The sequence below is a fragment of the Astatotilapia calliptera genome, chromosome 11 (genome assembly GCF_900246225.1).
Source record: "Astatotilapia calliptera chromosome 11, fAstCal1.2, whole genome shotgun sequence".
NCBI classification, from domain to species: domain Eukaryota; kingdom Metazoa; phylum Chordata; class Actinopteri; order Cichliformes; family Cichlidae; genus Astatotilapia; species Astatotilapia calliptera.
In genome coordinates, this window is record NC_039312.1 from 22,460,909 (window position 1) to 22,483,844 (window position 22,936).

A 22,936-nucleotide genomic window follows, 5' to 3' on the forward strand; every position below is an offset into this window, starting at 1 on the left:
TTTTTTTTTTTTTTTTTTTTTTTTTAATGGTTAACACTAATTTTGAGTTTTTGTTGTTACCTTTGGTGCTCTTTTTGTGACTTTTTTTTTTTTTTACATTTTATTTTCTGAGTGATTAATAAACACTATAACTGCCCATAATGGTATGACATTTGAATTTTCCACGATACTCTATACCGTATTCACATGTACAACTACAAAATTATATTTTCTTCCAAAAAAAAAAGACCATGGATGATTTGATGCTTTGTCATATGGTTAGTTTCTTGTGCTTAGCCTTGGAACACTAGTTTAATTTTTCGATATAAGAAGAGGGCAAATTACAAAAAAAAAAATGCTGCACCTTGACAGTATTAGTCACCTGTGGTAGTGAATTGAACCATTTCATTTTAACATTTGACTGAGTGCTGCATAGGAAGTAAGAATTTTTTTTTTAAAGTATTGTCATTTCTGTAGCTGAAATATTGGTACCGGGGAGAGGGGGTGATTGTGTTTCAATCATTTGAATACAGCTACTACCTCAAAAACCTTTTCTCTGTCCTTTGTGTGTGTCTGCGTTTGTAATTGTGGTTTGTAAAGTTTCTGACTTTGTGCTGTAGTGTGCCCGAGCGTCCGGCAGGTGGCAATGTTCGGTCAAACAGCAGCATGTCAACGTGGGCGGGGGCAAGTGACGTCAGAGTGTCGCCGCTTTGGCGCGATGTTCGGACAAATTTGAAAACTTACTGGATTTAGACCGTTTAGAGACGGTGAATACTAACAGGCTACGCGTGTTTCTACAGAGGTCCAGAGTTTGGCTAACAGGAGTACATTTGTTACGGGTGAGCTTTATGTTTATAAACTATAAGAAGTTGGTAGTTTGTTGTTGAAGCCATTTCCGTTTTTCAATAATGTAACTGCGTACAAGATACTGAGCTAGCCCTGCTAATTAGCCCGCTAACTGCGTTAGCAGTAGCTGTTTTGCTTTGGTTAGCTAAACCCACAAAAATAAATGTTAGTCTTTGGTAAATAGAAGTAATTCTTCACATGGGCTGGAGTGTCTTAGAGAGTGTTATGCTGCACTTTAGCTCCTTAGGTAGGATCAAGAACGAGTTAAATTTTAAATGTGTTTAGTCGAATATTCGACTATCTCGCTTTGTAAAACAGTAGATATCAAGTAATATCAAATTCTTTCCCAACAGGAGCTAAGTTAGTTAAACATACAAATAAAGGCTGTCTTAATGATTCAGGGATGTCGTGGGACTTCTTTGTACCTGTGTGCGTGGGGGACCTTGTGAAGACTGGGGGGATCAACCAGTACGTCGTTCAGGATGTGGTCTCCGCAAAACAGCTCCCGTCCTGTCTCAACAGTAAGTTGTCAACATGTAGGCAGGTCACTGATAGTTTTTGGGGTTTTTTTGTTCTTTGGGGGGTTATTTTTTTAAACAAAATGTAGAACATCTGCACAGAAGGCATCACATTTTCTTCAAACACCTCCAACAAGTCATTACCATCCAAGAATTGTCCCGCGCTAAGAATCTTTTTACTAACTTGTGTGTAACACCAACCTGCCAGAGGGTCTGCAGATGGAAATTAGCTAAAATTAAAAAAATAATTATAGTACTGGATTGCACCCAGCTTCTTATGTGTATATCACCATCCCCTAAAACAAACAGACCCTTCAGTGATGGGTCGAGCCACTACTTAAGTCTCAGACACAATTATATAAATCTTTCCCAAGATTCCTGCTCATGTACCACACCCCCAAGTAAGGTTAATTAAAATACCTATGTACTTGCATTTTTTGTTTTGATTTTTTTACCCAAAATGACAAAATGTTGTCACTCTTCGAATACTTGGGGATGATTGTGCTAGTTTATTTGTTTATTTTTTTTAAAATTCTGTTTCACACAGAATTCAAGGCAGCATTAAGGAGTCAGGGGCCTTTGTGTATACTAGAGCACTTCGACACTGGCTACAGTGTGCTGCAGTAAGTGTTTTCATGTATTGCCCACTTTTATTTATTGTGACTATTACTGTACAAAACAACTGTCTTTGTTTCTTTAGGCACTGTAAGGCGGTAGATCTGGCTGTTAAAGAAGATACTCTGGAATTACTAGTACAAGGTTGCTTTTTTTTAAAGAAATAATATTTTCTTGATGTTTAAATTGATAACTTTGATTTGTTGATGTGCTCACATAACCTGATATATATATATATATATTTTTTTTTTTTTTTTTTTTAAATAACCCTTGCCTTTCAGTGGTTAGTGGGCTGTCTGTTTCGCTGCCGAGCATCCTTGTCTCCACCTCCCTGTCAGCTGCAGAGCGCAAGGAAAAACTTAACGCAGTTAAAATGAGCGTCTTCCTGCTTTGCAAACTCACAGAGAACCTGGAGAGTGATTCCTATAGGCAGAATATTGTCACAGCACCTGGGAAGGTATGCTCATTGCTTACTTAGCTAAAGGGTTCTTTGCATATGCCTGTTATCATAAATGTCCACTGATGAGCTTTAACTAGCTTTATGATTCAGTCAAACTAAGAGATTGAGTTTCTAGCCTGTTGTTATGTGGTTATTCTTGGTTGTGTGGTAGAGTGTTATTGCACTGCTGTAAGGGCCCACCCAGAGTGAAATTGACACTTTCTATGCTGTGCCACTTCAAGAGAAATTGGGTAGTATAAGCAGAAGCTGTCAAACAATGTGTGGATGTTTGCCATTGTGTGCATAATGATCAGCTAGCAAGAGGCTATCAGTCTCTGTATAGTTGGTTTGGCTGGTGTGAATTGTTTTCTTTGGTAATCTGAGGACATGTATTGTGATTTACTTGATCTCAATACTATATTAAAGATTTTATAGTCCAACATCTATGAAGCTTAACTGCTCTTTTTATGTTGTACAGGGTGGTAAAAAAGGCAAAGCATGTGGAGAAGGACTTGTGCAGTGGGACTCAGAAAGAGAGCAGGTGCTACAGGCACTTGTGCAGCTCTTCCAATTGGACATCCGTTCACTGTGGAGCCTCTCCTTGGTGGAGGAAGAGTTCATCAGGTACTCTGCTGTCAGGAGAGCTCTGGCAGAGAATACAGTATCACGTTTTGCTGGTTTAATTCAGTTAGTTGGTGTCATTTACAACTTATCCATATCACTTCCGAGCATTCGGAACTCTGTAGCTTAATTGGAACTCTTATGACAAAGATGTGTGACTCTTCATTAATAATCTACAATATCTAATAAGGTTAGAAGAAATTTGGACTGTGGTAAATTGCCCAATGTAATGGTTTCGTTATGCACATTTCCTCACTTTCCACTTGTTTTATGGTTCTCAGTAAGGATATTCAGTAAATTGTTTGTCAGAAGACATTTATGTGGTAGTTTAACACTCACAACACTCCTAGCAGCACTTACCTCAGCTTTTAACATGCACTGTGTGTATCTGATGCTTCTGATGAATTCAAAACCTTGTCTACTACTCATTGTGGATTTTTGGTAACTTTTCATCCAGGTATTACCATAATCTAATATATAAAAAAACACACATTTATCTCTTCTTAGCTGTGTGACCTGCTGCTGCTACAAGCTCCTTGAGAACCCAACCATCAGCCATGTCAAGAGTAAACCCACCAGAGACTGTGTAATCCACCTCCTGGGGTTGCTGATTAAGAAATATAATCACCTCCTGGGTGAGTTGGTCAGACAAATGCAGTCCTATTACCGAGGAAACAAATTAATCCTGTCACTTTTGAGAATATTGTCTGTAAATGGTGGTGGTGGGGGCCACTATAAGGTGTTCAGCTTTTCGGGAGACATAGCTGACTTGTAAGGTTTTTTTTTTTATTTGTCCTCTAAACTGTCACAGGTGCTGGTGTAAAAGTGATCCAGATGCTTCAACATTTTGAGCAGTTGTCATCAGTGTTTGCCCAGGCTGTGTCTGTGTGGAGCACAGAGTACGGAGTCAGAGCTATCATAGGAGAAGTCATACGGTCTGTACAATTTTTGTGTGTATACAGTATCCAGTATGCAGCTTGATTTCGTGAATCTGTTTGTGAAGTCTTATTTTGTGTTACAAATTCCTGTCTTTGTTTGTTTTTGTTTTTTTGTTGTTGTTTTTTTTATCTCAGGGAGATTGGTCAGAAGTCAAGTGAGGAGTTGGCCAGAGAGGGGTCGGGAGTCAAAGCCTTTGCCTCCTTCCTCTCAGAAGTCAGTGCTTTGGTGCCTGAATTGATGATTCCCAACATCAGTGTTCTCATCACACACCTGGAAGGAGAGGTATGAGCACCGAACAGTGAGTAATTGATTGCAGCTCATGAATAAGAAAATTATTGTCCTTACATAAGTAGAGGCTGCCTGCCATATTGATTGGGTATAAACAATTGCTAATTAGAGGTCTATGTGATCATGTAAAACAGCACCAATTAATATTAATGACTCATCACAGTGACAGCCTTGATGTGTGAGCAACAGGGTTGCTCATTAAAGGAACTGTCCCTGTGTGAGCCCACAAGGAGTGGGCAGTTTTAAATCATCACAAACCTCTGCTCCTTGTGCTTCTTAAGTGCTTTTTTTTTTTTAATGTCCTGTGTTGAGTTTTATGTAGTTTTGTTGGTCTAGGACAGACTGGGAAAGGATCCATTACACTTTGGTCAAGTTTGTTGCTTTTAAATGTGTTATAGAAATAAAAGTGACGTTGACATCTACAATTCTTTTACAGTTGTCAAGATCCTGTCTTAGAAGTGGGTTGTCATTGGTTTTTGAAGTAATGCAAATACAAGATTAAAAAGGAATATAACAGTGTGGGATGAGCAAGCAGCATTCACTTTATTATTCTCTGCTATAGCCAGGAGACACTGTTTCTTGTATTTGGCTGGGTAACACACCACTGGGCACAATACATTTTTTTAAGACAAGACAAGGAAGGGTCTTTACAGCTCTAGTAAAATTTTATATAGTGTTTACATTACTCAGAGTAACAGGTAATGATTGGCTCAGATATTTACACTATTTTTCTCTGTTGCAATGGTCACTGTGTCAGATTCGGCAATTACAAAGTCATGAATCTTGCCTTTTTGTGACTGAGAGCCATGACAGACTGCACATTAATTCTCTTTCAGTCATGCTTCGTGTCTTTCACAGTGTACAAGATATTGTTGGAAGGTTGCTTGCTAGGGATTTACAGGAAAAGAATCTAAATAGACCTCTGCATGATACTGGCTGTCTTCTGTCACTTCATACCTAGATACATTGGCAATGTCAGTCCTTTGTTTTTGTCATGATTTGTACCCAGCTGTGCAGTTGAAAGAAACCCACAAGGCATCGCAGGTGTAATGTCAGTTTTCATCCATTATAGTGCATTATGTGAGAGCACAGAGCATGTGTTACACCCATTTTGACCCTTGAAGACTCCCTTTTTCATTCACATTTGGTCATAATCATGTCTTTATCATATAGTCTAAATCTGCCATTGCATACTTCACGTCTGTTTTTACTGTTTCCAACTTTTCAGCAAAATACTGTTTCTCAGTTATTTCTAAGCTATCTAATGATTGTGTCCTAAAACTGCAAATTCAAGGGCATTTTTTATTTCAATCAAAGTACATTATCGTTAAAAGCAGAACAGAGTATTCTGCCCTGTGATGAGACCAAGGCGAATACGAGCTTACTGAATGAGAGCTGGGTTTCTCTTGCCTTGACTGGCAGGTAATCTTGGCAGTGCAGAGGAGGATTCCTGCTCTGCTGTAAGGGCCTGCCTACAGTGACTTGGCTCGACCCAAATTATTCCTCTGCAGTCACAGTGGAGTAATTTCTGGGTTGTCGCTGACAGCGTGTGTCTTATGTCTGTGTGTGTGTGTTAAAAAAGGCAAGAAGTTCACCCAGCTTTCTTTACTGTTCAGTGAGCCATGAGTTTTGTCTTTGGTAATCTGAGGGCAGAGTTCTTAGTGAGGTTTTTCTGTTTTTGTAGGATTTAACAGATTGTTTCACTGAAATTCTTAATTTCCAACCTTTTTCATTTCTTTTTCCCAGAGTCACACAATGCGTGTTGCTGTCTGTGAGGTGCTGGGAGAGATCCTTGTGAGGGTCCTGTGCGGTGATGGGCTAGATGAGTCCGGTAGAGCTGACCGTGACCGTTTCTTTGACACACTGCAGGAGCATCTGCATGACTCGCACTCTCATGTCAGAACACGTGTACTGCAGGTCTACACACGCATCGTCAATAGCAAAGTAGGTTTGCTCATCAGCTATTGTGTTTGTAAAAGAATGCTGTTGCTCCTGGTAACATAAGTCATCTGTGTTTAGGCGCTGCCCCTGTGTCGGTATAGTGAGGTGATGGAGCTTGCTGTTGGACGGCTGATGGACAAATCTATAAATGTGGTTAAGAGTTCCATCCAACTGCTGGCTGCCTTCATAGCACACAATCCTTATAGCTGCAAGGTAAATAACTATGTGTCAAACTCTAAATAGCAGGTGTTCTTCAGGTTTCCTGATATAATAGAATATTTATCTTGTCTTTCAGCTGAGCAGCGCAGATCTGAAGAAACCACTGGAGAAGGAGACTTCTAAACTCAGAGAATTGAAAGAGAAACTGGAGGGGACAGCACCTGGTAAACAAAACCTGAGTGATTATTCATAAGTATTGCTATGAATCTCCCCTGATGTTTTATTATTTAAGACTAATTCACATTTTGCCCTGTGATGAGACCAAGGCGAATATGAGCTTGCTGAATGAGAGCTGGGTTCCTCTTGCCTTGACTGGCAGGTAATCTTGGCAGTGCAGAGGAGGATTCCTGCTCTGCTGTAAGGGCCTGCCTATAGTGACTTGGCTCGACTCGAATTATTCCCTTAAAGTTATAGCGGAGTAACCACGAGGATGAAGCTCACAGTGTGTGTTTGTGTGTAAGGGGCAAGAAGTTCACCCAGCTCTCACTGCTGTTCAGTCAGCCATGAGCTGTTTCTTTGGTAATCTGAGGGCCAAGTTCAGAAATTCGCTTAAATTCAGCATGCCATGTATGTCATCACAAGCAAACAGAAAACAAACCATTGTTTCAGAATTTAAACATCTGTTAAGTGTGAGATCCAGTTATTAAACAAAATGTTTTTTTTTTAAAGATGTCTTTCATCTGATGTAACCATATTCATGCTGAAAACAGAAATACGTTTTGTAATTGGTTTGATGAATAGCAATACAGCATAAATGATGAACTATAATATTTATTTTTAGATAAGTTGTTTGTTTGTTTTAAACTTTTGAAGAAATCTGTTCTTGTTTGTTTAATCTGTTTTTCACAATGGGGAAAAATATTAACTAGTTTACTACATTGCCAGAAATCAGAACATTTAAATTTTTTATTAGCTTTAGAAGAATGACAAGTTTAAATATGAGGACTCTGGAGCCCACCATTCCTTACTAAATTCTTGGCCTAAACAACAATCATCTTACCATTTTGTCCTGCTGCTAAATTATTCTGTTTTTAATCTCTGTTGGCACATTGTTGTACTTTTACTTTTTTCATTTTCTTTTTTTCTCTCTTTCTCTTTGTAGGTCTAAGCTGAGTCATCACCATTGAATTTATTTTATTTTTTTCTCTTTCCCTCCCGGCAGTGGCAGTGATTAAAGCATCTGAGCTGTGGGCTGCTATGGTGCCTGAGCTCCTCGTCACTGTCAGGAAAGAACTGGAGCCCACAAGCGAAGAAGAGAAGGAGCAGCAGGAGGACGAGGAAGGCGGGGAGGTGGAGGAGGAAAAGGAGGCAGAAGACGACAGAGCAACCGCGGTGAAGATAGCTCAGTACCTCCGTGTCAACAAGTACAGGTGATGATAATCACCAGTGGAGGCCTGTGTAGTGTCACTAACTGGAGGATTTTTTTCCTCCCTTGCTGTCAGTAGCCTACAATTTTCATTTTTTATTTATTTTTTTTAATGGGGCTTTTCTTTTGTGTTGCATTCTACAGGGATGCTGTGCAGCTCAGTATAAGAGCTCACAGCTGCTTCCCAGAATCTGAGATGTTTACTTCTCTGTCCACTCTCACACCTGAGAATATGATGGACACACTGGCTCTGATTTTCAAAGGTAAAAGTTGTACTCAGTGTGTCTGAAAATTGCTCTTCCTGGTGACATTTAATAGAAGTTGTATTGAGAACATAAACATGTTTTTGTTTTGTCCCTGGGGGGTGTTTTTACAGCTGTCTCATTTGTAATGTGCACCATTCAGCCATGACATTAAAACCACTTAAGTGAATAACATCAGCTTTCTTTTTACAATGCAATATTTCGCTGGTTCCTAGCATACATTACTTTGGGAAATACTCCCACCTGTTCACACATCATTGGCTCAGAAACTGCGTAAAGAACATGAAAAAGAACCTAGCATGTACGCCATGACACCAAATGTCTTCATTTGCAGCATTCTTGTAACTCCATCTGCTGCAACTGGAAAAAAACCCAACATTTTTTATTATTATTATGTAATTAAAGGTGAGAGGGTTTGCTATTGGTGGCCCTGTGCCAGACAATACAATATGTGCCCAGACTTCACACGCCTCGTCTTGAACCCATCCAAATTATTATTATTATTTTTAAAAAGGACTTGGAAAGTGGTAGGCAGTTCGGTTTTATGTTTTAATTTGGAACGTTTTTTTTTTTATCTCATACAGTTTCATAAACAGTTGAGCTGCAGTCAAACAACGTTTTAAACTTGGTTGATTGAACGCCCATTTGATCTTAAGTGTACAATACTTGACATTTTCCTCAGGCTCTGATGATGACACTTCCGAGCTCAACCAGAATTTGCCACCGACGCCACAGAAAGAACCAGAGAAAGAGGGTGAGGATGGTGAGCTGAAGAAGCAAGAGATGTTGGTGCAGTACCTGAAAGATACAGAAACCTTCGCTTTACAAGTAGAGAGAGCAATCTCTGTGATCAACACCATGCTGTACTGGAAAACAACTTCAGGTAGACGGCTGTATCCATTACACAGTAAACCAATGTAATCTTGTAGATTTCTGTAAAGTTTTTTAATCTAACAGAATCTTCAGCTGTTTTTTTCTTTTGTTTGTTTTTTGTTTCTTTTAGTGGTCCAGGAGGCTGTGCAGTTTTGTGTGACGGTGTGCGAGTTCAGTGTCGCTAACTCTATCAGTGGAGTGAGGAAAATGTTGCCTCTGGTTTGGTCAACTGATGCTGCAATTAAAGATGCAGTCATTCACGCTTACAGGCGTCTGTATCTGAACCCCCAGGGAGACACCATCAGGTTTGTAAGACCTCACACATATTTGAGTTATGAATAAGTTACCCATTCTTTCATGTCCTAAGTGTACTGGCATTATGACGTTAAAAATAACTAAGCTAACACAAAATAAATGCTGGACGCTTCTCTAAGATGGTTAAGAATAGAAAGTATTGCTTCTAGAAAGACTTCTTCTTCCCTCCTTGAATTCTCTTTTCTTTTTTATCCAGTTCATGGTTGTGGGACTTTTCTGTTTGCATATTTATTTTAATCAAAACAAAGTACTGTTGTCCCTCTGATTATGTCATTTTCTGTAATCTTTTCATTAACAATTACAGTAGCATTAGGCTATTGCTGGTTTAATGTCACTGACTAAAGCACGACTCGTATAGCATTTAATAAATATAAATAAATAAAATGACTTGTCTGGCTTATATTGTTTGGACCATTTTTTTTAAATCAAATTTTATTACTTTTTTTAAGGCCTGGGCCAAAATTAATGGTAAATACAATATTGTGATTAAAGCAAAACCTTAAAAACAAGCATCTGTCTAATCCTTTTTTTTAGGACGAAAGCCCAGACTCTTGTTGATAGTCTCTCTGAGCTGATGGTGGATTCATCTCTGGGAACAATCCAGTGTCTTGAGGAAATTGTAAGTGACTCTGTTATTACTCTCATGGATATTTCTGTGTGTGATGCTCGGCTGTAAAAACGCATCCTCTAATCCTGAAACATTAGTGTCTCCATGTTAAGGTATTTACGAGTATATACAAGTTGTTGTTTTGTTTTGTTTTTTTACTGTAACTATTCAATCATGTCTCTATAGGTACAGGAGTTCTTCAGCAGTGGCAGCAGTCTCCAGTCCACTGTAGTTCAGGTCTTGTGGGAGAGATTTACTGGTAAACGAGAAACTTCTAGCTTATACAAGCGAGCTGCAGTCTTACTGCTGGGCATGGCTGCAAGGTGAGAGTTCCACTGCTCTACTCTAAATGAGCCCAAAGTGACTAGAGTCCCTGTAGTCCAGCAGTTATGTATATATACCACATATATAGTTTTTGTTGTTAAGCCTATAAAGTGTAGTTATCACCTGTGGAATTGTGATCAGTCCTTTTTTTAACTTACTTTTTCATTCTGTCTATCTTATAATCTGACCTTTTTTTTTGTTTAAAGTACTCTGTGCAACAGAGTACATGGGATGTCACCCAAAATGGTTATTGTGAGGTGTACAATAATTACCCATGGTGCTTTACAGCTTGTAAGAAGCTTCGGAAGCCTTACTTAATTAGACTTTACCTCATTTTTGTCTTCAAGATAATCATCTTGTGCTCCTCCAGACTGTTTACTGTGTGTTGCTTTTTATTTAGCTGTTTCCCCTTTTTCACATGTTGAATATCTTCTAGCTTGTAATATCGTAGATGGCATTTAGCTAGCATTCCATACCATATTTGGATGACAGGGTGGATTGCTAAAGCTGCCAAAGCCAAAGCTTTAGTTCTGGCAGCTCAACACTAGCGTTCTCTATCATAACACTTGTCAGTCAAAGAGGCCACACTCCTAACTAAACTATACTGGTGTTTTATCCCAAAAAGTTCATGTTGAATCTGTTCATCTGGACCTTGTGTTTTTTTTTTTTTAAAAAAGAAGAAAAAAAGAAAATCACCTTCTGTAGAGGAGTTATAAAAGAGAAGGCATGAAGGAGGCAAAATGTGTTTTGTATACCTATAAAAATGTGTGTTGGTTGTCTGCTTATAACTTGTTTAATGTAGATGAGGGAAGGGCATTTGGAATTCCGCTGGCTCTCTGTGGAGGAGCGTGGCAAATTTTGTACTGAGTCATGGTGTTCCTGCTAAGCTAGCTCTTTATAAAAAAAATTTTCACATGTGGCTGACAGCAGCTAAGCTACAATCTCATTATGTCCCCATTATATTTTGTACTGACGATAAATGTGTAAAAATACATTGCGTGTTAAGGGAACAGGACTGTTTCTGATTAAAACTGTTTGAATTACAAAACACGATACAAAGGTACTGGAATAAACATAATATTTACTATCTATAAGCTATATATGTTAAGTCACATGGAAGCAAAAAATAATATTTTATTTGTAATTACAATTACAATTAAGTTGACTAAACCGTTTAAAAGTGCGTTAAGTCTGTGCTCTTCCTCACCACACAAATGACTGCACATCACATCCTTTTACGTTTTGGTCCTGCATCAGCTACTTGACATTCAGTAAATCCTCCCATTAGTCAGAATACAAGCCCTGCCTCGGCTCCTCTTCATTGTAATCTAAGTCACGACCATATAACTGGGCCCCTTGCCAGTGCTTTATATATGTGTGTGTGTGTGTGTGTGTGTATGTATGTATGTATGTATGTATATGTATAGATAGATAGATTTATTTATTTAAAAAAAAAAAAAAAAAAAAGCAGTGACAGAGAGGAAGAGTAAAGAGTCTATCTGCAGTCCACCCACACTGCTGCCTCTCTTCATCCAGCATCACTAGCATTCATAACCTATTAAACCTTATGTGCTTCTCCTCACCCATCCTCCTACAAGTGTTATCTGGTCTGTAGCCTAGCGCTGGTAAGGCCAGCATGGAGCATTCAGGGTAATGTAGGGCAGAGATGTTCTTACTTCTCTTTGTATAATCACATGATCAGTTAGAACTATAAAATCTGTACTTAGTTCTCTCTCTCTGTGTGTGTGTGTGTGTGTGTGTGTGTGTGTGTGTGTGTGTGTGTGTGTGTGTGTGTGTGTGTGTGTGTGTGTGTGTGTGTGTGTGTGTGTGTGTGTGTGTGTGTGTACCAGGGCAGAGAGAGAGGTGGTGCTCAGTAATCTGGACACTCTTTGTTCAGTGGCCCTGGGTGAAAAAGTGACTGAAGACTTCCTTCTGGCCAGAGATGCAGTTATTACCATCTGCAACATCACTGATCATGTCAGGGTAAGATTATATAAAGCATACCTTTTAAAGGATTTCTTGATTATGGCTATATGAGTCAGGAAATTAAACTACTACCTATCTATAGATACAACTTTGTTAATTTAATATTTACAAATTACTGAATTCATAAAATGCCCAGTTTGGGGGGTCCAGCACAATATTACCATCTTGTACTGCACTGTTTCCAATAGCAGTCAAAGGGTGCTCCATTCAGACTGCCTCAGGACCATCAGCTGTTCACCTGTCTCACACAGGCCGTTGCTGAAGGTAAATTCAGAAAAATGACAATTTTTCTGTTTTTCATTCTTTTCTTTCCCTGCTCATGGTTTCTTCCTCTGACTGCCTCTGTCTGTGTTTGCTTCAGGTGTGGTGATGGAAGACCCTTACTGGCAGAGCTTCATGGAACAGGCTGTCCGTCTCATCTACTTCCTGGCTGAATCGCCTGACCAGCTGTGCTCCAGGCTGCTCCAGCGAAGTGCCCGCCTCTTACTAGATCAAATTGCAGAAGGTGGCGAAGTCAACAAGGATGCTGGCCAAATGCAAGATGGCTCTCAAGAGTCTAATGAGCAATGTGAACAAGGTGAGTCCCATCATTGCTCTTTGAGCACTTTTGTGTTCTGAAGCAGGACTAAGCCTTTGTAGATTTTGATGTCTGAAAGGACACTATGTGACACACACGGTGCTTTATACTCACACAACAACATGTCTTTCCCTCCTGCAGTGAACTGTGTGTGTCTGGCCCAGCTGTTGGCTGCGTGTGGCTGCGTGGCTTTCTGGCAGGTGTCTCACCTTGAGCGCAGCGTGAGTGCTGAGCTGCGGAGGAGGAGAGGAGAGACAGAGGAGAGAGAGGAGAAGGAAAAAGGCCCAGCCGGAAAAGCCAAGGTAATGATGATGTGCTGTATGGATGTTATAGAGTCTATAATATCCATACAGCATACATACATACAATTTTATTATACTGTCTATAATATAGACAGTATAATAAAATCCATTTGACGTTCGGCAAAATTAGATAAAACATTCAAAGATCTAACTTTATCAGACTTTTAAAAGCATTTTTGCTGCCATGTGTGGCAGTGAAGAATTTAATTTTGGCAGTTCCAAAAATAATGTGAATATCAACTATTACAGAATTGGACTTCTATAGGTTTATGCTAACTGCCATTTATTACTACTGTTGTCACTGTGCTATTTGAGCTAATTGGTGGGTTTACTGAGAAAGAAAAGATAACATATTATGTTGCCAGCCCATTCAGTGTGAGAGGGAATATTCAGTATTTTATGACATAAGCAAGATATAAGTCATGAGTACAATTACTAACAACCAATTAAGTTTAGTGGCCATCTTTTACTGTAAAGTGTAATCAGACATCTGTGCACAAATGTTTCGCTTGACAAAAGCAGACATGTTTAAATGTCAGGGTTTTTTTTTTTTTTTTATATGTACTTTCGTGTGACATAAAAATTACACATGAATCCATAACCCCCTGTGTGGGGAAAAAGCTTTTTGATAATCAGACCAAGCCTCAGCAGGATGGCTTGATGAGATTTCTTTTACCGATGGAATCAGATGAGTGATGGTTCATAATTGTTCAGCCCATCAGGGAACAGGAAGATAAATGCTTCCTCAATTAGCATTAGAAGTTTCCAATGTTTTTTTTTTTTTCTTTTCTGTTGTTTTTAGTTTTTATTTGTGTCTTTTTAGATAGCCATGGAGGGAAAATATGGCAGAGAGACACAAGGCACAATTGAGTCAAACCCAAAATGTTACTGTCACCTGTTTTAAACCTTGACAGGAATTCATGATAGTCTAGGCTATGCAGGGTGCTCATGGCTGTACTTCTGTCTCTGTGCTTACTAACACACATCGCAAATATACATTCTTAGGTGCCACATTTAGGAGTCAAAAAACACTTCTGTAATAGTGTGAGATACTGGCATATCTTATTCATTACCAGATCATAACCAGATTATCAGACATGTATTTGCAACATGCTAACGTGACCTTATTTTGTCTCTAAAGGGGTGTACAACGAAACGAGTAATAGGTGGCAGAGTTCTGTTCAGCTTCTAGTCAGAAATTTTAGTGACTTTTTTTTTTTTAACCTGGTTAGATCAACATGGTAATTTATGCTGAGTGTGCTCAGCATTAAAATAATTAGCTCAAGTTAAAATGATGATTTTAGCGTTCTGTGGTATAACCTGTTGTTAAATTGTTGGGATTTTTTCTTCTTCTTTTTTTTTAGCTACATTAATCTCGTCTTTTTCGCAACAGTGTTGCATTTTACTGTTATTTTTATGTTTATAGATTTTTTTTTACTATCATTTTTATCATAATCATCTAATAATGTGGGTAGAGATCATTTTTGTGAGAATCATATGAGGTGTGAAACACCCCATTTTATATGATCATGCACAGAACATGAAGCAGGAAAATTTGGTTCAGCAAGTTGAAAACCACAGTCATGATGCCCATGAGTTTGTCAAGCTAGCTAAGGCAAAGAAAGTCTGGTGGACTTCCTCTGTAGGACACCCCTCTGTAGTGGCTGCATTTTATATTATTCTGCATAAACCGTAATCTATTTTAAAATGTAATGATTTCCTAACAGCAAACAGCCAATGAGAGCACTATGGAGGAGGAGCTTGGGTTGATTGGTGCCTCTGCTGAAGATACCGAGGCTGAACTCATCAGAAACATCTGTGAGACAGAATTACTGGCTGGTAAAGAACCCAACCTTTTTTCTTTTGTTTTTCTGCAGTCACACTAAACAACATTAACCCCTCAATTCATACTACAGTCTTTTTATAAATACCACACAAATACCCCACCTCCCTCCCCTCTGCTCTCTAGAGGAGAACCTGCTGAGTGCATTCCTTCCCCTGCTGGTGAGAGTCTGCGGCTCCCCAGGACGTTATTCCCACCCGCAGCTCACCACTGCTGCCTGTCTGGCACTCTCTCAGTACATGATGATTAGGTAAACACATTTCACTTTTCACTACATTTATGTAGTGGTAATACTGTTTGGTGATTAATTAGGTTTTTATGCTGACGGTTGAAGAAATGCTGTAATTCTGTGTTGAGGGGAATTTTTTTTTTTTTTAAAGATTTAAAGAAAGATTTATTACTTCTTAGTGGCCCAAGCAGTTAGCAACTTTATTGCTAACTTAAACATTGAGACTTTAAATGCATTTCTTTCTTCTTTTTTTCCTGTATTTCTTAAAAAGCCCATCAGTGTGTGAAGAAAACATCCGTCTCATGTTTACTGTTCTGGAGCGCTCTACTCTCCCTGTGGTTAGGGCTAATGCCATAATAGCCCTGGGGGACCTCACTGTCCGTTTCCCAAATATTTTGGAGCCCTGGACACAAAATCTCTATGCCAGGTATGTAATTACATGTTCAGCTTGATCATCCCAGTAATGTGAAACAAATTTGTCACAGTAGCAGCTCATTCTTATCGCTCCCCCCATACTAATAAACTCTCTTCCAGTTAGGACTACATTATCATAATATCCGTAGATTTGTTTCCCACCCAAGATTATAAGTGGCAGCCTACGCTTGATGGCTCAGCTGAGTGGGAGTACTGTAAATGACGTTTCATCATTTCATGGCATACAACACCCCCCTCCACCCCTTATTTCCTTTGCTTGTAGTCTCGAGCCATCTTCATCCAGATCCCACCAACACGACATCTCGGTGTGCGGCGATTCTCAGCCACTGAAGTGTTGCCACTGTCACAATGCTCCACTGAGCCACATGATGGGAAAAGTTTACTCTTTCCATCACGACTTTTTAATGGTCGGGGGGAACAAACTTTCAGATGATCTATGTTAGCAAACTCTCATGTGTGCCTTGTATTCTGACCCTTACGGTTGCCATAGGAACCAAAAATTGCCTCGTGGCTTATATAAAACCCACCCCCACTCGTGAACTGGGATGGAACCTCGGACCACCTCTGACAACGGCCCCTTTAGACAAGGAACAGCTTAATTACTAGTATGTCATGGTTTGTGGCTGGAGCCAGTGAGTAGTGTGTTGTAATTATACAGAGTGGCTGTGTGAGCAGAAGGGAATAATTTTGAGAAAAGTCAAATGTTCTTCAACTTGTAGGTATGCTTTCATTTTAAAAAAGCATTGGCAGTCTATTTCTCCTGCACAAAGTTGCACTGTTGTTTTTTTCTGTAGCCAACTTAGAAGCTGAAGTTCCTCTGTTTGATGAAGTGGGGTTTTAATTGTAATGCCTGATAATGCTCACATTTAGGTGGTTTGGACATGTAAAACATTCTGTTCTTTTTATAATGCGTCATTGCCCTCCTAGTGTTTTGTACCTGATAAGCATTTCATAGTATTCCCTAATTGTCTGCCTCACACCAACACCTCCACTGTTCTCGAGGCTGCTGCCCTGCTGGCGCCTCCTGATAAGCGCATTAAGAATTAATTACCCTGTTCATTGCTGTTGTAAGCCTCTGCATTGGCATGTGGAAGTACCATGCACATGTTTCTGATCGTCTGCCAGGAGTGCTGCTCTCTGCCATAAATGAGAAATGGCTAATGAGTTTCTTTTGCGCTGTGGTTTTGGGTGAGAGTAAATCTAAATTGGTTTCAGAGTGGTATCAGATTGCCATGCCACAGCCTGTCCAGTCCCATTATATTAAACTTTACTGAAACCAATGTTGTTTGGTTTCAGTAAAGTTATGGCTAATTATAAGTTGGTATGACAGGAGAGATGACAAATTCAAAGGTGGCCATACATTTTCGCCTCTGTCTATGTTTCTGCAAAACAAGCAATGTGGCTACACACAGTTACTCAGTGACTTGCCATTACTTTTTCATTCACATTGTCAGAAGATGAATCCAGCCTTTTTCTCCTCTAGCACCTCCAACAGATTCTTCAGTTAACCAGTACAGTATCTCAATGCCAACTTTTTTGAAATTTGTCATTTTGTACACACATTCATTCTCCCCAGATGTTAGACAGTTTATGCTGAACAAATTGTCCATCATCATGCTGAAAATGATATTGTGTCCTATTGACATTAGCGGTGGTGGTAAAATTAATTCAGGTGTAGTGTTTTTCAACTCTGAACAATTCATGTGTCTATTCCTATACTTCGGAAGTCATTAGACCTAAAATCCTGGAATAAATGTAGTAAATTTAAACATGCCAGATTTTTTTTTTTAGGCACTCTATCATCTACTAGAGCATAGGTGTCAAACTCTGGCCCGTGGGCCAAATTTGGCCCACAGCCTAATTACATTTGGCCCGTGAAGCCATGCCAAATTACTATTAGAGCTGGCCTACTGGTATTATACAGCTAATATATATATTGTTTAGTATTAAGCTTTGCTTGTTCCATATTCAGTTTTTCAGCAAAACGTGTTTTAGTCCATAAGAAAAGATTCATTCTTATATCTGGAGGAATAAATATATTTCAATAAATATTAATGTTAGCCAGCGACTTTGTTCCAGTTTTGAATTTTGGCCCACTGTGTATTTGAGTTTGACACCCCTGTACTAGAGTGTCTAAAACCTGGTCAGAAAGTAAAATGGTTACAGCACAATAATCTGACATAGTTAGTATCAACAGGAGCACTTGCTATAGTCTTACCCTTTGACCAGTGTTTTAAGTTGTATAGTTTTCTATCGTCCATGCTTTAGTCCTTAGTTTCTTTTGTTTTACATGCAATAGTCAAAATTTGAAGCAGTAGGTAACTGTGCTTCTAATCCTGCCACAAGGTACGAGACCCAGAAACACCACTCTGGGGTCCTTAGGGATGTCACAACCTGTTGTGTCCTCTAAAATTAAAAGAACATTATCCCAGAACAGTTTGACTGATTTTTCTGTTTCTTAACCTATTGCCAGTGTTGAAACCTGAGAGTTCCCTCAGCGCTAACTGTATTGTGTTAACTGCTAGCGATCAAAGGTGGCATATTTAATTATGATGGAAAGGTATCTTGGTTTCCTTACCTGCTAAATATCAGAATGATTTTTGTTTGTGTGTACGCCAGCATGTTGTTTGTGTTTAAGAGGACAACTATGGCAAAATGCAGCTTTGAAAATAAGCTATCATGGTTTGTAGAGTGCAACTTTTTTCAAAAGGGGATTACCAAAGAGTGGGCTGTAGGAAATAATTTACAGTAAATATCCACATCAGAAAATGAAATTTAAAAGATATCATTGAATTGGGCTTTGAAAATACATTTCTCCCATTAATGGAAAATCGACGATCATTAGAAGATCAGATGATGCGTAACGAAGGAAATACTATGTATAATTATCATTTTTTTCCTTTATCTTTCAGGCTGAGTGATGAGGTTCCTTCAGTAAGGCAGACAGCTGTGACTGTTCTCACTCAGCTGGTGCTTAAGGATGTCCTCAAGGTCAAAGGTCAAGTCAGCGAAGTGGCTGTATTGCTAATTGACCCTGACTCGCACATTAACAGCCTGGCCCTGAACTTTTTCAATGAGCTTGCTACAAAGGTAGACCACATCCAGAAGGCTTGATGGAATCTGAGTGACGGGGAGTGTTTTTAACCATTTTCTTTGTGTTACCCATCAGGACAATGCGATATACAACCTGCTCCCAGACATCATCAGCCGCCTGTCCGACCCAGAGAGAGGCATGAGCTCAGAGGACTTCAACACTATTATGAAGTGAGATGCACAGCTGTGTACCATGTCGTGTTTTCGTTTTCTTACTGCATCAACTGTGAAGCAGACCACAGACTTGGGGCAAATGATGCAAATGACGCCTTGTTTAACCCCCAAGCAATCAAGCTATTTTGGCAACTGAAATGACTACTGTCATTAAGACCCCATTATCTTACACACAAGAATACTTACTACACTGTTCCTTAGTCTGGTTCCATCTATGACAAATATTCTGCAAATGTTCTAATGTAATTAATTAGGTTGTTTGTTTGTTTGTTTTTTAATATTTTTAATGACTGGATAAGAAACAAAAACACAAGTTGTGCAAACAATATTAATTTATTTAGCTAGTTTTTAAGCAAAATATTTAGTTTTCTGATATATCTGAAAAGTCAGAACAAGATGTAATACCTATATACCTTTTGGAAGAAGAGGTAGTTTAGCAAAGTCAAACACTTTTACAATATTAAAAATAAAACTTCAGTGGGACCTACAGTATAAATATACAGTATACACCACTCTCACTTGACTTTAAGAATTTTTTTTAGGAGAAATTCAACAACTGAATGTTCTTTCTTTTTTTAATAAATGTTATATTGTGTGTGTTTGTTTGCAGACAGCTGTTCTCCTACATCACTAAAGAAAGGCAGACCGAGTCTCTAGTAGAGAAACTGTGTCAGCGCTTTAGAACTGCAAAGTGAGTTCTCTTCCTCCATTTATTTCCCATCCTCACTTCTAACCTGGATCCTTTGTTTTGTTTTGTTTTGTTTTTTCTTTACCATTTCCTTTATACTTTCTCGTTTGTCCTGCTTTATTTAATCGTGTGTGAAGCGGGGGTGGATGTGTGGGTAATTAGTGGGCGTTTTCACTGAGAGCGTTTGACAATTAATGCAAATTCACAGTTCACTTCACCTGTCACCTACACCGACATCTTCTTATTCACAGATTTTGTCATGGAAACTGTCTTCCTGTATAGTTGGGGACTGTAGACAGAACAATTGGCCTGGCCATGCTTGAGCTTCTGACTCATACTCCGTCCATTATCAAAGCTCAAATGAAGGGCATTTTATATTATACGTTGGCAAAATGAATTTGGATATAAGAAGGTTCTGGGAAAATGAGATTTGGTCTAAATGTCAGGGCAATGCAATGTTCATGAGGAATGAGCTTTTTTTTTTTTTTTTTATTGAGTTTTAGAATTTCTGTGCACTTTGTTTTCTTAAGTCAGGTTTCCCCCACAATTTCTCATCTTCAGATTTTCTTTCTCTCATCAGGACAGAGCGTCAGTGGTGTGACTTGGCCGTGTCTCTGTCTCTGCTCTCCATGTGTGAGCGCGGTTTCAAGAGGCTGCAGGAATGCTGGGAGTGTTACAGTGACAAGCTGACTGAACCGGGCGTCTACCAGCCTCTGCTCTCCATCACCGCCAAGCTCCGTCGTGGGGCTAAACCACAGTTTAAGGTATATTATTCCCTGTTTAAGTCAGTTCTGCAGTGACCACGCAGTCATGTGTAGCTCAGGTGGTAGAGCAGGCCAGCTACTAACCGGAGGGTTGGTGGTTCGATCCCAGTCTGCATGCCAAATATCCTTGGGCAAGATACTAACCCCATGTTGCTCTCCGATGCATCCATCAGATGTGAATGTTAGATAGGCACTAACAGCTTAGAAAAAGTGCTTCTGTGAATAGGTGTGATTGGGTGAATGAATTAGTTGTATAAAGCGCTTTGAGTGCTCAGAGTAGAAAAGCGCTATATAAGAACCAGTCCATTTACCATTTTACCAGTCCACTGCACCTGTCTATGCACCCTTTGGACCAACTTCACAGAGCTATGACGGGAATGCTTATTAGCCATCTGTGTGATCCACACAGACGTGAGACTTAAAGTTGAACGGTGGATACTTTGTCTATTATCAAAAGCTTCTATTGTCTGTAAATGTCTGGAGAAGACTCTGGTGTGCTGAACGTTTAAGTGGTCAGTGAAAGATAAAATGCCAGTTCATTCCATCCCATGCTAATGTTAACTTTGTTTTCCAGGCTCAGGTAGATGAGTTTGAACAGCGTCTGACTGCAGTTCACACACGGGGGCTGGAGAATGTGGAAAGCCCAGAGATGGATGAGGAAAACCAGAAAGCAGGAGTGTCTGCTGAGAAGACAGTCACGCGAACACCTGCGCCCACCAGAGGCCGGCTGAAGTCAAAGGAAGGTCAGGAGTCAGCCTGCTTTGAAGAACCTTGTTGCAGAAATAGTCTGTTTCTCATTTTAGTTACACGATAAATTTTATGTTTATTTTTATTGCAGGTCAAGGAAAGCCTCCAGTTTCAAGATGTGATGACAGTTTTGTCACGCCTCGCAAATCTTGCAAGTCTAAGAAGCCTGCAATCACCTTCAGCAGTGATGAGGAGGAGGATGAAGAGGGTGAGTGAAGCCACTTCATTAAGTCACTATTACACTTAATTTGCAAACAGTTTTAATGGGTTTTGTAAGAAATTACTTTTTGCAGCGGGTCAGTTGCTTGGAATCAAAAATTATTATCCTTAAAGGGGACGTGTTGAGCTTTCCCCTCCTCTTAATTGTTTTTTTTTTTTTTTTTTTTTTCAATCATGTGTGTTGGATACTCACCTTATGTTTGCAAGGAGCAGCAAATAACAAAGTTAACTTACGCATCCTATTAAATAAGCTAAAACGCCTTATTTAAAAGGATGATGTGAGGGGCTCGGTAGAAGACCAATAAGGATAGTTTTGACCTGCGTCATGCAAAGCTACTCTCCCTCTCCAAGAATCAGAATCTGGAGCACACTCAGCCCCCTTTTAATATACATCTGCTGATTTATTTTGTCATCTAAATACATATTTTTAAGGCAATTCATTTTTTTTTCCTTATTAAATCCATTGAATTGTAACATGTCAGATAATAGCAAATAACAGTTGTCTGTTATTTAAGCAGAAACTTTGTCATCCAGTTCGCTGGATTTTAGTCAAGTGTTTAGTATGCTCTGTTTGTCACTGCAGTGTATTCAATTTGTCTCATTAGCTTGTAAAACATGATTTATAGTACTGCATTGAATCTATGCGTTTGTCCTCTGGTGTGTCTGCTCTGCTCCGAGCTGCTTCATGTTGAATTAGAAGCTAATAAACAAAGATTTAATAGCTGATTGATAAAGTTATGTACAGAGAAAAAAGCACCAGTCAGACCTATGGCAGGTGTTGTGGTTAGGTGAGGTGTGTGTTGCTACAATGTGCAGTGGGATAAGCTGCACTGTAGAGTTGACATAGTGCTATAAATCAAGTGTTACAAATCAATAACATTCTTTGGATCAATACACCAGAGTTCAGAGTGCTTAGACCACTAGACTGAGATTGTGGAGCAGCAGCTGAGACGATTTAAGACCGTTGGACCTCCTTCGGTCTAAAAAGTGAGATGTGCATTGTTGCAGCACTAATCCGAGATCTGTGGATATCTTTGAAGGATTAAATTTTTTTTTTAAATTACACGACATGAAAAACTAACCACCATTTCCAGAGAACTGTTATCATCTCCAGTTATCTTATGCTTTCCGTGATTAATTAGACAAAGTGTTTCAGGTAAGATTATTTTTTAAGCCTTTGATTAGACTTGAGTTACTGAAACACTTCTGAGTTACAAAAATATATTTTAAAATAATTAGACTTGAATCTATTCCTGAATATTTCTTGTGCGGGTTTTTCAGCTGTTCTTATAGTGCATGGCTGTTCCCAGACATCGTCATTACTCGTCCCACTTCATTATGTTTCAATTTCCTTTTTTCTTTTTTTCCACCTCCATCAGATGCTGTGATGGCAGAGAGCGAGACCCCTAAAGTGACAACGCCCATCGCACGCACGTCCCGACGAGCTCGCCTCAGAAACTAACTCTGATTGTTCTCGTTTTGTTTTTTAAATCTTATTTCTGTGTATCTTTGGAAATACTTTTATCTGTAATGATATTTTATACTTGTTGGTTTTTATTTTATTTTTATTCTTTTAATATTGGTACTTGGCACCAATCTAAACTAGGCATGATAATGTGTAAAGACACAAAATCAAGTAGGCTTTTAATAAACCTGGTTCTGTTTTTCATTAAAAAAGAGAGAAAGAAACCTCCCTGTCTCAGTTTTATTCCTCTGCTCAAATGTG

The 22,936-nt window shown here is 39.2% G+C and overlaps 1 protein-coding gene and 2 non-coding genes across 3 annotated transcripts; all 3 read left to right on the forward strand.

The window, feature by feature from the left end:
• The first annotated feature begins 74 nt into the window (after positions 1-74).
• ncapd2 (non-SMC condensin I complex, subunit D2) lies at positions 75-22,899 on the forward strand. The gene is made up of 32 exons (XM_026184295.1): positions 75-818; positions 1,227-1,346; positions 1,891-1,966; positions 2,044-2,102; positions 2,240-2,415; positions 2,876-3,021; positions 3,526-3,653; positions 3,830-3,953; positions 4,092-4,239; positions 5,992-6,189; positions 6,265-6,399; positions 6,482-6,569; positions 7,568-7,775; positions 7,916-8,034; positions 8,717-8,917; positions 9,038-9,212; positions 9,757-9,841; positions 10,016-10,152; positions 12,004-12,136; positions 12,328-12,403; positions 12,501-12,716; positions 12,858-13,018; positions 14,746-14,857; positions 14,988-15,111; positions 15,362-15,517; positions 18,438-18,615; positions 18,695-18,789; positions 19,403-19,483; positions 20,061-20,244; positions 20,819-20,987; positions 21,083-21,199; positions 22,590-22,899. Exons 2-32 carry the CDS (start codon positions 1,229-1,231, stop codon positions 22,670-22,672), a joined length of 4,206 nt encoding a protein of 1,401 aa, XP_026040080.1. The 5' UTR covers positions 75-818; positions 1,227-1,228; the 3' UTR covers positions 22,673-22,899.
• Positions 5,596-5,897, forward strand: LOC113032887 (small nucleolar RNA U85). The gene has a single exon (XR_003273959.1). It is a non-coding gene; the product is annotated as a small nucleolar RNA U85 (small nucleolar RNA).
• On the forward strand, positions 6,653-6,938 carry LOC113032886 (small nucleolar RNA U85). Its single transcript, XR_003273958.1, has one exon. It is a non-coding gene; the product is annotated as a small nucleolar RNA U85 (small nucleolar RNA).
• Positions 22,900-22,936: the final 37 nt, after the last annotated feature.